This window comes from Chelonoidis abingdonii, chromosome 1, assembly GCF_003597395.2.
Source record: "Chelonoidis abingdonii isolate Lonesome George chromosome 1, CheloAbing_2.0, whole genome shotgun sequence".
Classification (NCBI taxonomy): Eukaryota; Metazoa; Chordata; order Testudines; family Testudinidae; genus Chelonoidis; species Chelonoidis abingdonii.
The window spans coordinates 154,468,228-154,479,876 of NC_133769.1; the positions used below are offsets into that span (position 1 = coordinate 154,468,228).

General features: G+C 43.5%; 2 protein-coding genes across 3 annotated transcripts in view; one reads left to right on the top strand and one right to left on the bottom strand.

Moving 5' to 3' along the window:
- ZNF697 (zinc finger protein 697) overlaps positions 1-11,649 on the top strand; it is a 41,607-nt gene that overhangs the window by 12,725 nt on the left and 17,233 nt on the right. The window lies entirely within an intron of this gene.
- The window catches only part of LOC116817817 (3 beta-hydroxysteroid dehydrogenase/Delta 5-->4-isomerase-like), a 19,008-nt gene continuing 9,621 nt past the window's right edge, over positions 2,263-11,649 (bottom strand). Inside the window, exons 2-3 of the mRNA XM_032768231.2 lie at positions 10,149-10,313; positions 2,263-4,432 (exon numbers count right to left, since the gene is read on the bottom strand). Coding sequence (XP_032624122.2) covers positions 3,618-4,432; positions 10,149-10,313 — 980 coding nt within the window. The 3' untranslated portion in view covers positions 2,263-3,617. The remainder of the gene's footprint in view (positions 4,433-10,148; positions 10,314-11,649) is intronic.

Here is an 11,649-nt window from a genome sequence, read left to right on the forward strand (position 1 = left end):
GGTGTTCATGGATACTCAAAGTTGCCACAGCAACCACAAGGGGGAAGCACTCAGCCTTGTTCCTCCCAGCCTTGCGCTTGTATAATTATTTGCACCTATGCAAAATAAGTATGATCCACTGCCAGTGGTGTGAATGAGTGGAGAATTCTGATTTGGTAGCATTTAGTCTTTGAACTCACTTTGAGCAAGTGTAAGTAACACAAAGAATAGGATAGTGGAGAATCAGACCCTCATTGCTGCTTATGTCAACCAAAATAACAGCACATTGTTCTGGGGCTAAGCAGCAGCTGCAGATTGCTCCAGCCCTGCCTGTGCTGCAGGACCTGCTGTGTTAGGAGACTGATTTTAAAACATGTTTAGCTGTCTCTCTCTTGCTGGAATTGTGTGGACAGGGCATCACTTGGTTTGTAAAATGATTTCACAAAATTAAATCCACACCACAAAAAAACACATTTAAAGGCCACTTCCCAATCAGTTTGTGTGATAGACAAGACCTCTGTGTCTGACACTTTCATTTTGCCAAACCTCTAATTCCTTTGCCTGCTATTAGCAGTTTATTTTACAGAACTGATACAACCAAAACCAGAAACATTTGTCTCTTTGGGGACACTAATTATTTAAAATGCCCTTAATTTGGAGCCTGATCAGTTGAGCATATGTCTCTCATTGAAGGCACATTATAGGTATTGAGCACCTATCAGGATTGGGCTAGTTGAGCCCTGCTTAGAGAAGGATAAAATGTGTATTTTTAAAACATGTTAGTGAAAACATTTTAAAATACCTTTTGTAAATCACTAGAATAGACAGGGTAAGTTGCATTTTGGCATCTATTAGCTGGTTGAGGTGAACCTAGACGTGACCTGATGATTCCAGATTTTAGTTGCACATCTGTTCCTTAATGCATTTGTAATTCTCTTTTCCTGAGATGTGAGATATGATGGCTTTAACCCAACATTGGTTCTATACAGTGATTATTAATGTGCAGTACAGCCTATGGGAGACATTTTCTGTCTCCTTCAGGATAAGAAAGCTATGGGCTAATAAATCATTTTATAGAGAAACAGTTTGAGTGGGTCTGTAGCCCTTGTATTCCTGCTGGTCCAGTGTGCAAGGGGAATGGGAGAAGAATTTGATATATATAAATCTCACATCCATTGACTTTAGAGTTGTGGTTACTTGGTCCCTGTGAAAATCAGCTTCCCATTCTTTTAACTGCTGAGCACCTGACAAGAAGTCTCCAGCTACCTGAGACTGAAAACAGTGGTTGAATGAGTACTATGCCTCTGCAGTCTTAATTAGCTGGAGGCATCTGCAAACTGTTCACCAGTTACAAATGTGGGGAGGGATTAAGGAGCAATGCTAAAGTCAATGAGTGATCGTTTTTGACTTCAGTGTATCTTGCAAAGAGCCAAAGAATGATTAAAGAATTAGAAAACATGCCTTACAGTGATAGACTCAGGGAGCTCAGCCTATTTAGCTGAACAAAGAGAAGGTTAAGGAATGATTTGATTGCCGTCTACAAGGACCTATATAGGAACCTATGACGAGCAAACATTTAGTAATGGGCACTTCAGTCTAGCAGAGAAAGGTATAATATGATCCAATGGCTGCATGTTGAAACTTGACAAATTCTGACTGGAAATAAGGTGTACATGTTTAACAGTGAGAGTAATTAACTGTTGGAACAATTTACCAAGGGTCGTGGTGGAGTCTTCATCACTGACAATTTTTAAATTAAGATTGGATGTTTTTCTAAAAGATCTGCTCTAGGAATTATTTTGGGGAAATTCTGTGGCCTGTGTCAAACAGGAGGTCAGACTAGATGGCCATGGGGTTCCCTGCTTGCTTTGGAATCTATAAAAAAAAAAAAAAAAAAAGGTAGGTATGCAATTATACTTAAGCAAAATGGTAACATTTTTCACCAAGTTTGCAGTGTTGTAAATGATAGTAAGGTGCGAGGCAGAAGAGAATTAGTCCCAATGGAGGCTTTCAACACCTCTGAAAATGAAATCTTTTAATAGTTTAATTTGTATCATGAAGTTTCAGCATTAACACCATGCTGAGATGAACAGAGAAATTCCCACCTCTTAGGGTTATTTCAGGCTGGCTTTAGACTCAGGAACACAGTGCAGCACTGGATCACATTCAGAAGATTATCTGTTGAAACAAGCTTAGAAGCTTTGTTTAAATAAAAGCTTAAATTCTACAGAAACTATTATGGCCACTATAGAGGTGTGGAGACTGCGTGTAAGCACATACCATCTTACTCTAACCTCTAGCACCTAGTCCGATATCTGGAAGTCCCATAGAATTCTCTTGCAGCATTATTTGTTATTCTACAGGCTAGACAATTCAGACTGGAAATAAGGTGTAATTTTTTAACAGTGATGGTCATTAACTGTTGGAACCATTACCCAGGATGGGGGTGGATTCTCCAGCACTGGAAATTTTCAAATTAGGATTGGTTTTCTTTGAAAAAGATACGCTTTAGTTCAAAAGGAATTATTTTGTGGAAGTTCTGTGGCCTGTGTTATACAAAGGTCAGTCTAAATTACCACAGCTGTTCCTTCTGGCCTTGGAATCTATGAACTTTGCAGGGAAACCCCCTCTAGGTACCATGGCTTTCCTGCAGCGTCTGTTTTCTTAATTTTGTTATAGGCTTTGTCCTTTGCTCTTACTGGGCTTCTATCAAATTCACCATAGTTACGTAATTGGCAAGTTAAGGGGCTATAGGCTGACAGCCTTGAGATAGCCAAGGGCATCACTCACCACAAAGCACTAATAGAATATTACTTTGCACTTGTATAGTGCTTTGCACATTCAAATTGATGGTAGACATTAGCTAACTAATCTTCACAACTGTCCGGGGAGTAGGTGGTGGTCTCCTTGTAATGCAGCTAAGGGAAACTGAGGCACAAGAAGGTTAGTGACGTGATCAAAGTAACCCAGCAAATCAGCGACAGAATCAGGAACAGTAGAACTTGTTTTACCCAGTTGACTAACACATATCATATCAGGAAACTTTCCATATATATTTTCAAAAATGGGGGCATAATATTAGAAGCTGAAGCCCATATTTGGGCACCTAAGAAAGGTGTCTAAAGTTGGATCCTAAAAAAGGAAACAAAAATATTAGACATCACTTTGAAAAGGTGGACTACTGTCCCTACTTGTTATAAGAGCTTCTACAGTCAGATTGCTCCCGCTTGTTTTATATGGATATAATCTGATGATGGTAAGTGGAATGTGGTGTGTGGGGGGGGCGGGTATCCAAACACTGTTGGGAGAGATAATAATGGAGACTTTACTCCTTTTCCAAAAGTCTCAGATAAAGTTAAGAGAAAGGGAAGGGCTGAGTATATTTCAGAAGGGACTCTACTCAAATAAAAATATCTGTGTTGCCGAGAGGAAGAGGTGGCTGTGGATTATACAGTAACTGGTAAATCAGCCCATCCACCACAAACAAATGAAGAGTTTCATATTCTTTATTCATTCCAATTTTTCACTACACAGATTTCACGTTTCAATGCTTTGTTGTTGTCTTTTACTGCAATTCCTCCAGCTCACCTGTGGCTCATGGGCCTGCTCGTCATGCCATGCTTCAGCTTCTCTCCGGCTTAGGCAGCCTTGTTTTTCAGGTACTCCCTCCTTTGAGGAATCACTGATGCAATCCACTGGCTGGTGCGCTGCTTGGCCTCTTTCCATTTGTAGCGGGGCACGTAGCCAAAATCCCGCCATGCCTTCCTGTAGGAGAACGTGAACTGCGTGTTCAGCAAGATCACAAGGTGACGGTTGGTGGAGGGGATGTATTTGACAAAGGGCCTAAGCAGGAAGCTCACAATCTCCAGCAGTAGCGCAAAGTAGTACAGCATCATCAGCGGCATGGGCGGGTGGGGCTCAATCCCAAACCCAAGCTCCTTGGTCAGCTCATAATTTAGGTCAGCATAGCTCATGTGAGGAGTGTCATCAGAGATGTAGTAGAAGTGCCCTTTGACATGCTTGGCTTTTTCCGGGTTCCTCAGGGCTTTAGCCACCTGGATGTGAGCCCATGCAATGTTTCCCACATATACAGGATTCACCAGAGCCTCCTTCCTAGAAATCCGCAGGTAGACATTTTTATTCAAGAGGCTTTTATCCAGGTGATTCTGGAGAAATGGGGATTCTTCTCCAAAGATGTACATGGACCTCAAGGCACATGTCAGGAAGATGCCACCATTCTTCAGCACCTGGCCATTTGCCTTCAGCACTGATGTCTCTGCCAGTCTCTTACTCTGGGCATAAGGAAATCCTGATGTGCTCTCGTAGGCTGTATCTTCATCCCCATTGGAGATGGGGTCCCCTCTGCAGTTTGGGCCTGTCACTTCTATGGTACTGGTGTAGATGAAGTGCTGGACATTACTGTGGACACAGGCATCCAGCAGTAGCTGGGTACCTTGAAAAGAGGAACATCTTAGTAAAGCAGTAGATAACTGGACTGCCTAATGGACAGAGGCAGCTCATGACAATCTGCCGCCATTCTCAAAATAGCCTACCCACTTGACTACCTGGCACTGCAGACCATTCTGCGGGGGTGGGGGTGGGAGGAGCAGAGCACTCTAACTGCCCTGTGTAGACCCTGCTGGCATGAACTCAAAGAAAGGTAACTAGTGTGTGTTACTGTAATCCTTCTTGAAAGAGGATTACATCAATATGAACTGGGTATTTTTTAGTTGTTCCAGCAGGGTCCACATGGGGCAGTGAGAGTGCTGCATGTTAGAGCGCTTTGCCATTCACACCCCAGTAGACCAATCTGCAGCCCTGTGCGGACAAGCCCCCCAAATGGATTTGCTGAGCAATCTGCCGCCCTAGGCTGCTACCTAGTTTGCTTGCAGCCAGAGTGATCCCTGCTGATAGAGATTCAGATTTAGTCCTCCCCAACCAGGGGAAGGTATGATTATTAGCTTGAAATAGCATCTCTTGAAACAGCTGTCCACAGCTCCCCCTGAAACTATCTGTTCCCTACTCTGGAGGCTGACAGGAATCCTCTTTTGAATTAGGTGGTAGGTTCAACCAAACTGAATATTTTGGGATTTATTTATTTTTTAGTTGGGAAGAGGGGGTCAACTCAGCTGTTTGAGTTATACAAGGATAAAGCATATACATGCTCTTTAATCAAACTACTACTTGTTTTTGGTTTGGTCTGTATACTGTCTAGGCTGTCCACTGAGGGGTTACATTTTGCTTTCACTTATACTAGTGTAAACTCAAAGTAATTTCATCAACTTCAAATTTACACAGTTGAGGCAGGGATCTTTAAAACACCATCTCATTTATTATGCACCATCCATCCTGTGTACTGAGGCCCCAGTGTTACAGTCCATCCTTGAGACAGAAACATGTGCTTAAGTGATTTGAGAAATGTGTTTAAAATGCTTTGTTTAAACTACAGCCTGAGGGCTTGATCCAAAATCAGCTTTATTAAGTGGTAACCTTTCCATTGACTTCAATCAGGTTTGGAACAGGCCTTGAATCAAGTAAGATGCTGCAAAGATAATGCATATAATCATGTAATCAAAGACTATATTATAATGTACAGGGAGCAGAGTGCATCCTTCACTTTGGCATTTCCTGACTGTTGCTTTTCTCTTTAGAACCTTGATGCTGTCTTTACTATAGCTTTCTTTATGGAATATAAGTGTTTTTTAAATGCACAATCACATTATTTTTCAAATTAAATGCTATTATAATGCATACACCAAAGGCTGCATGCTCAACTTTGTCTTCCAAGCACAACAAAACAGACAAAATTAAATAAACAATAAATTCCCAACGTGGCTTCAGATATCAAAGATCTGAGTGTTAAATTAATAATAGCTAGAAGTAAAGGAGGGAAATGTCCAAGCAAGACTATTCAGTCTGTTAGTGGAAAAGACAAAGCAAGCGAAGTGCAGAATGGGTTAATATTGCCAAAGGGACTATGGGGAATAAAAAAGGCTTTTGTAGTTTTATCAAAGGAAAAAGAAACACTGGTGAAAAATTTAGATTTGTTTAATAAAGAGAAGTGAAGTGGGAGGAATTATTGACTTTAACCTGACTGACATACTGAACTTCAATCTTTAAGAAGAAAAATAAAGAAAAGATATTTGAACAGCTAGGAAGTAATGAAGACGTTTAAAAAAAAACCCCACTTGTTATGCAGCCAAGAATAAAATAGTTACAAAAATTGAATTCACATAAGTCAGTATGTCTAGATGACAAGCAATACAGAGTTTTAGGGAAAGTTCTTAATTAGCTTTCCATGCCAGTGAAATTTTTTTAAAAGTAATGAAAAACTAGCGAGGTACAAAATTGGCGGGGGAGGGGAGATCTTCAGAAGTAGGATCTGTTCAATACAACTCTGACCCCAATAAATTTAAATGCATAGAAAATTGTATTAAAGATGTGGATTTAAAATAAAATATTGTGGAAATGCAAAAGTTCAGGTACTCACAGCAATGTTAATTTGCTCGTATGTCATGTAGCGTATATTTATTTAATGGACCAGTGCTGTAAATTCCTACTCACATAAGTGTTATTTACTTACATGAGTAGTCCCATTGATTTGAGAAGAAATTTTACCTGAGTCAGGATGGAATAAAGACCTGGACAAACTGACAAAACCCACCAAACAAAAACTAGCTGGACCGCTGATAAGTTGTATGTGACTGTGTGGCAGAGAGAGCCTGGTTTAGGTCAGTGGTTCTCAAACTAGGACCGCCGCTTGTTCAGGGAAAGCCCCTGGTGGGCCGGGCTGGTTTGTTTACCTGCCGTGTCTCCAGGTTCGGCCGATCGCGGCTCCCACTGGCCGTGGTTCGCTGCTCCAGGCCAATAGGGGCTGAAGAAAGGGTGGCCAGCACGTCCCTCAGCTCACCTCGGCACGCGCTGCTTCCTGCAGCCCCCATTGGCCTGGAGCAGCGAACTGCGGCCAGTGGGAGCTGTGATCAGCCGAACCTGCCCGGCCCAGCAGAGGCTTTCCCTGAACAAGTGGCAGCCCTAGTTTGAGAACCACTTGTTTAGGTTGCTCTCAGCTTAACTTTTCCCTTTCCCAACTCTTAGGGGTTTGAATTCTCAGACCCAATGTTTCACTCTTCATTGCATTTAATTTTTATAAAGTCCCCTAAGAGCTTTGAAATGAGCTCTCCATGAGGTGGATGAGGTCACTGAGGGAAATACAAATGCTTGATGGTATTGGGCCAAATCCCAAAGTCCTTGCTTGGGGTCAGCTGCTCCCTGCAGCAAAACTCATGCGAGGGAGCTTTGATGGAGGAAAACGCCATGAGGGCTCCTCCTAGATAATTCAATTGGAGGGGAGCTTGAGAGAGGCAGTGTTCCCTCTCATACCCTGCATCTCCACATAATAAGCTGGAGGCCTCAGCTCCAACCCCTGTGGATCCTGTGCAGGAGGCCAGGCCTTTATCCTCACAGTACGGATCGTGACTTGATAATTTAAACAGAAAAATTCTTTACCAACATGAGTGAATCAGAATTGGAGCTTGATCAATGTCTGCGGTCTGGCTCTTGTAAGTGTCACTGCCTATGTGTGCTTGACATGTACCTTTATTAGATGAGGTTAGTTATCAAGCAGAAATATAAGGTTCATCCTGAGGGGCATCATGTATGTAGCTGGGTGCTGAGATGGCCACAAGACAGCAGAACATTAATGAACTAGTGTTCTCAGGTGGCGCCTGAGGGGGACTTCAGTACTTACTGCACACTGGGAAGTGTGTTTTGGGTTTCCTTGGTGTTCTCTGCACCTGTCTTTCTCTCTGATTTTGAGGCCTGGGAGCAGGATTGCTAGGCTATCAGGTGCTCTCTACAGGTAATTCTACTAAACACTTTCCATTCAGCTTTAGTTTTTAGTGTCTAGCTGTAGTAAGAACCTTGTAGAGACACTTACTGTTTAGAAGGACTTTGAAGTTGTTTTATAAATGTGCGAAGACTTTTCAAAATTCTGCCTCTGCCTAACACCTTCCTGCCTAAAGGAAGGGGTTGGGCATACTCAGCTCCAGCTCCCCAGCCTCTCTTCTGTTGTGATAACTGTTAACAAATTTGGCTTTCATAGGATTTTATGTAATGTATTCTGCTGTGAAAAAATAATATGTAGTGGAAGAGAAAATAGTGAGGGGAGAATTATAAATACACTTTCTAAGTTAGTACACCTCTACCCTGATATAACGCTGTCTGCGGGAGCCAAAAATCTTACCACGTTGTAGGTGAAACTGTGTTATATCGAACTTGCTTTGATCTGCTGGAGTGCGCAGCCCCGCCCCCCCGGCAGCGCTGCTTTACCGCGTTATATTCGAATTTGTATTATATTGGGTCATGTTATTTTGGGGTAGAGGTGTATATATATTTTTTTATATTTAGTGTGTGTATATATATGCACCATCCATAGATGCTTTTTCCCTAAGGTTCCCAGATTTCTCCCTGTCCTCTTCCACCAGGAGCCTGGCCAGCTGCCTTCTCTGCTGAAATTTGTGGGCACTTTCAATTCACACTTTCTACTGAACAGATAGAATTAAAGGTGCTGGCTGCTGAGCTCATGGGTAACAGAAACAGATTCAGACTGCCACTTGCCTTTCTCCCTTTCCCTCCTTCTTTCCCACAATTTCCCTTCCCTTCCCTTCCTCCTCTTCTTTCCCACCATGAACTATAACTGAAATGTAATCCCAGCTGCCTCCGATGAAGCTAAGTGTCATAGATCCATCTGGTTGCTCCCTTCAAGCCAGCCACCAGACTTCTGTGAGGGGAATCCAAACCTTTGTATCTCTGGAGCCCCCTCACAGCAGTCCTAGTGAGTGGCCATGGAGCGGCGCTTGCTATGCTCTAACACACCTGGCTACAGGGAAAGGCAGTAATTTTAATCTGAACAATGATGGGCAGCCAATATCCAAACAAGGGATTCCCACAAATATGTTTCTGTTTGCCTGTGAGAAGCCCTATGTCCCAGTCCATGCCTGCCATTGGGAGGCACAAAGAACCGGGAAGTATAGTCATTTAAACAAAAACGCTCTGTCAGCCAAGGCAAGAGATAGCAGAACGGGGCAGATCAACTAGTTTTGAGTGACACAGCTCTAGGGATCCACTGAGTACTGGGGGAGCACAGTGCAGGGTTCAAAGCATAACTTCAAGTGGGGATAATGATCTGGTGTGAGGGAGGAGGGTAGCGGGGTCTCCTTTTCTTGCAAAATATATTGAAATTCCCTGACATTTGTTGAAACCTGGAGCATTTCAGCAGGACAATATTTGCTTTTCAGCACTATTTGAAAGAGGCCCAGAGACAGATGATGGCACAGCTGGTTTAGGAGGATCTGGGAAGGGGGATGCCATCACTGACAGGGAAATCACTTAAACCTTTCAGTTTGATGAGGAATTTTAACAGTGAGCATCTGGGAGGACCTAGAACCCCTCCTGCCTTTGAGGTTTGATTGCAGGAAAAAAGGCAGAGGGAAGGACAAGGGTGAAGAGAGGGGGAAAGGAAAGAGGAAGCACAGGCCTGGGAGAGTCCCAGGAGGTGATTACAGGAGATGAGGGTAATTGCATATAAAACCTGTAATACTTTAAACACAGCCAAATCTCTGCAGCCATGGAGGAGAAGGGGAATAGGTGCTGGAAGCGGGGCTGTGGAAGGAAGTGATATTAAAAATACCTTTCTGTGCATTTTTCAGCCAGTTAACATGGTGGGCATGGGGATTCTCCTCCTTTTGATGTGCGTGGTACTGAAAAGGCCCAGTCAGAACATGACTATGACAATAGATGCCCAAAGCCAAAGTGCTGTTGCTGTAGGGAATAATTTTGCACTGCACCTTAGGGGGCAGGGAAATGTGTGACAGAAGATAGGAATTAACAGGTGTCTTCTCTCCCTGAAATCCCTCATTCTAGTCTCAGGGCCTGATTTTGCATTGTCCTGCATCTTTCCACTGATGCAAAGTAGGTGCGCAATGTTACCCAATCAGCCCAGCAAAGTTTTACACACACTTTGGGCAAGGGTAAATGACTGCATAAGGCACAGCAGGGCAACCCCGTGAATCAGGTGCTCGATCACCACAACTGTGTCCTTCCCTAGGCAGATGATGGTCATTGCTGTAGACTCACAGCTTAAAACTATAAAGGAAATCCACTCTGCTCACCCGTTACATTGACTTCCCAGAGCAGCTGCTTCTCTACAAGGCCCAAGGTATCAATGATGGATGCTGTATGGATGACAAGGGAGACACCCTGGCAGGCGCTGTTCAAGAACGTAGCATCCCGGATGTCCCCTTCCAGGATCTTCACCACAGTCTGACCCTTGAAATCTGCAAGAGCAACATGAAACAAAGAAAGGTGCCTTCCTTGGCATGTCAAAGAAGCATAATAAAGGGAGTGGTGAGGTGCCCAGGCAAGAGAAATGCTTATGCTGATCTCATGGTTGCAGTTGTGGAGCACTGACTGCTTGGGCTGAGGGATATTACGGGGGCAGGCAAACTATATGGCCTTTTCCCACTGGCTGTATTCTTTTAAGCTCTAGTTACAGTTTATATAGTTCTTATATTTGCTAATTTCTGGAATGTGTTTGAGCCAAACATACAACTTGGTCCTTTTTAAAAAAACAAAAAAAAAAGACAAACATCTTTCAGTGCCAGCAAGTCCCAGAGAACTGCCTACAGCAGGGCTACAAATCTCTTTTTCATGCACACTGTGCAGTACATAGGTTGATACGTGTGGTGCTTTGCTACTCATGAAAGTAGGTGTTTTCCTTAAAGATGACTGGCAGCATCCCTCCAGTCGTAAGATGCACACACAGCTCTGCAGATGCACACAAATCCTGTCCAATAAATCTTGTTCTTCCAGCCCTACTCCCACAACTCTTCCAGTGCAGTTCTCACATATCTTTTTGAGGCCTGTAAATCCTGAACTCCATGCTACTCCAGAGCTAGACCCCAGTCTCAGCTTTCATAAAGCATGACAGTTTTAATCTGCAGCACCTCTTGCTAGTCCAGTGTTAGGCTCTAGACTCTGCTCTCTTGATACACCTCGTCCTGACTTGCTAGACCGCTGCTTTTCCAGGCCTGGGCTCCACACATACATCTGCTAATGTACCTCAAGCCTGACCTGCAGCAAACCTGCTGTCCTAGAGCTGGTTTGGCTTCATCTCAGTCATGACCTTCAGTACCTCTGCAAATCCAGCCCTAGGTCATACATTGCTGCCAAGTTCTGCTGTGCCCCAACGTTCGTCACTAAGTACGGTAATTTTGTCAGGTGTCTGTCACGAAATATGGTGGTGCCAACCCCGTCTTATAGTCTCATGCTGTGACAGCTACAGTATTATGATGTTAACAAATGGCCATTGCAGGCAAGGGATACCCTCCCGCAACCCTGGTTTATTTCACTTACAGCCTGAACCACAATTGAAATCCAGGGGTGAAATCCTGGCGTTTAACCACTGACTTCATTAGAACCAGGCTACTACCCCAGATTTTTAATGATAAAAGGCTAATATATATATTGGGATATCCCAGTGGTGGTAGGAGCACTCGGGGCTGTGACTCCTAAGCTGGGTGAGTGGCTCCAACAGATCCCAGGAACAACATCAGAGATCTCTGTCCAGAAGAGTGCAGTGCTAGGAACAGCTAAGATACTGCGCAGAACCCT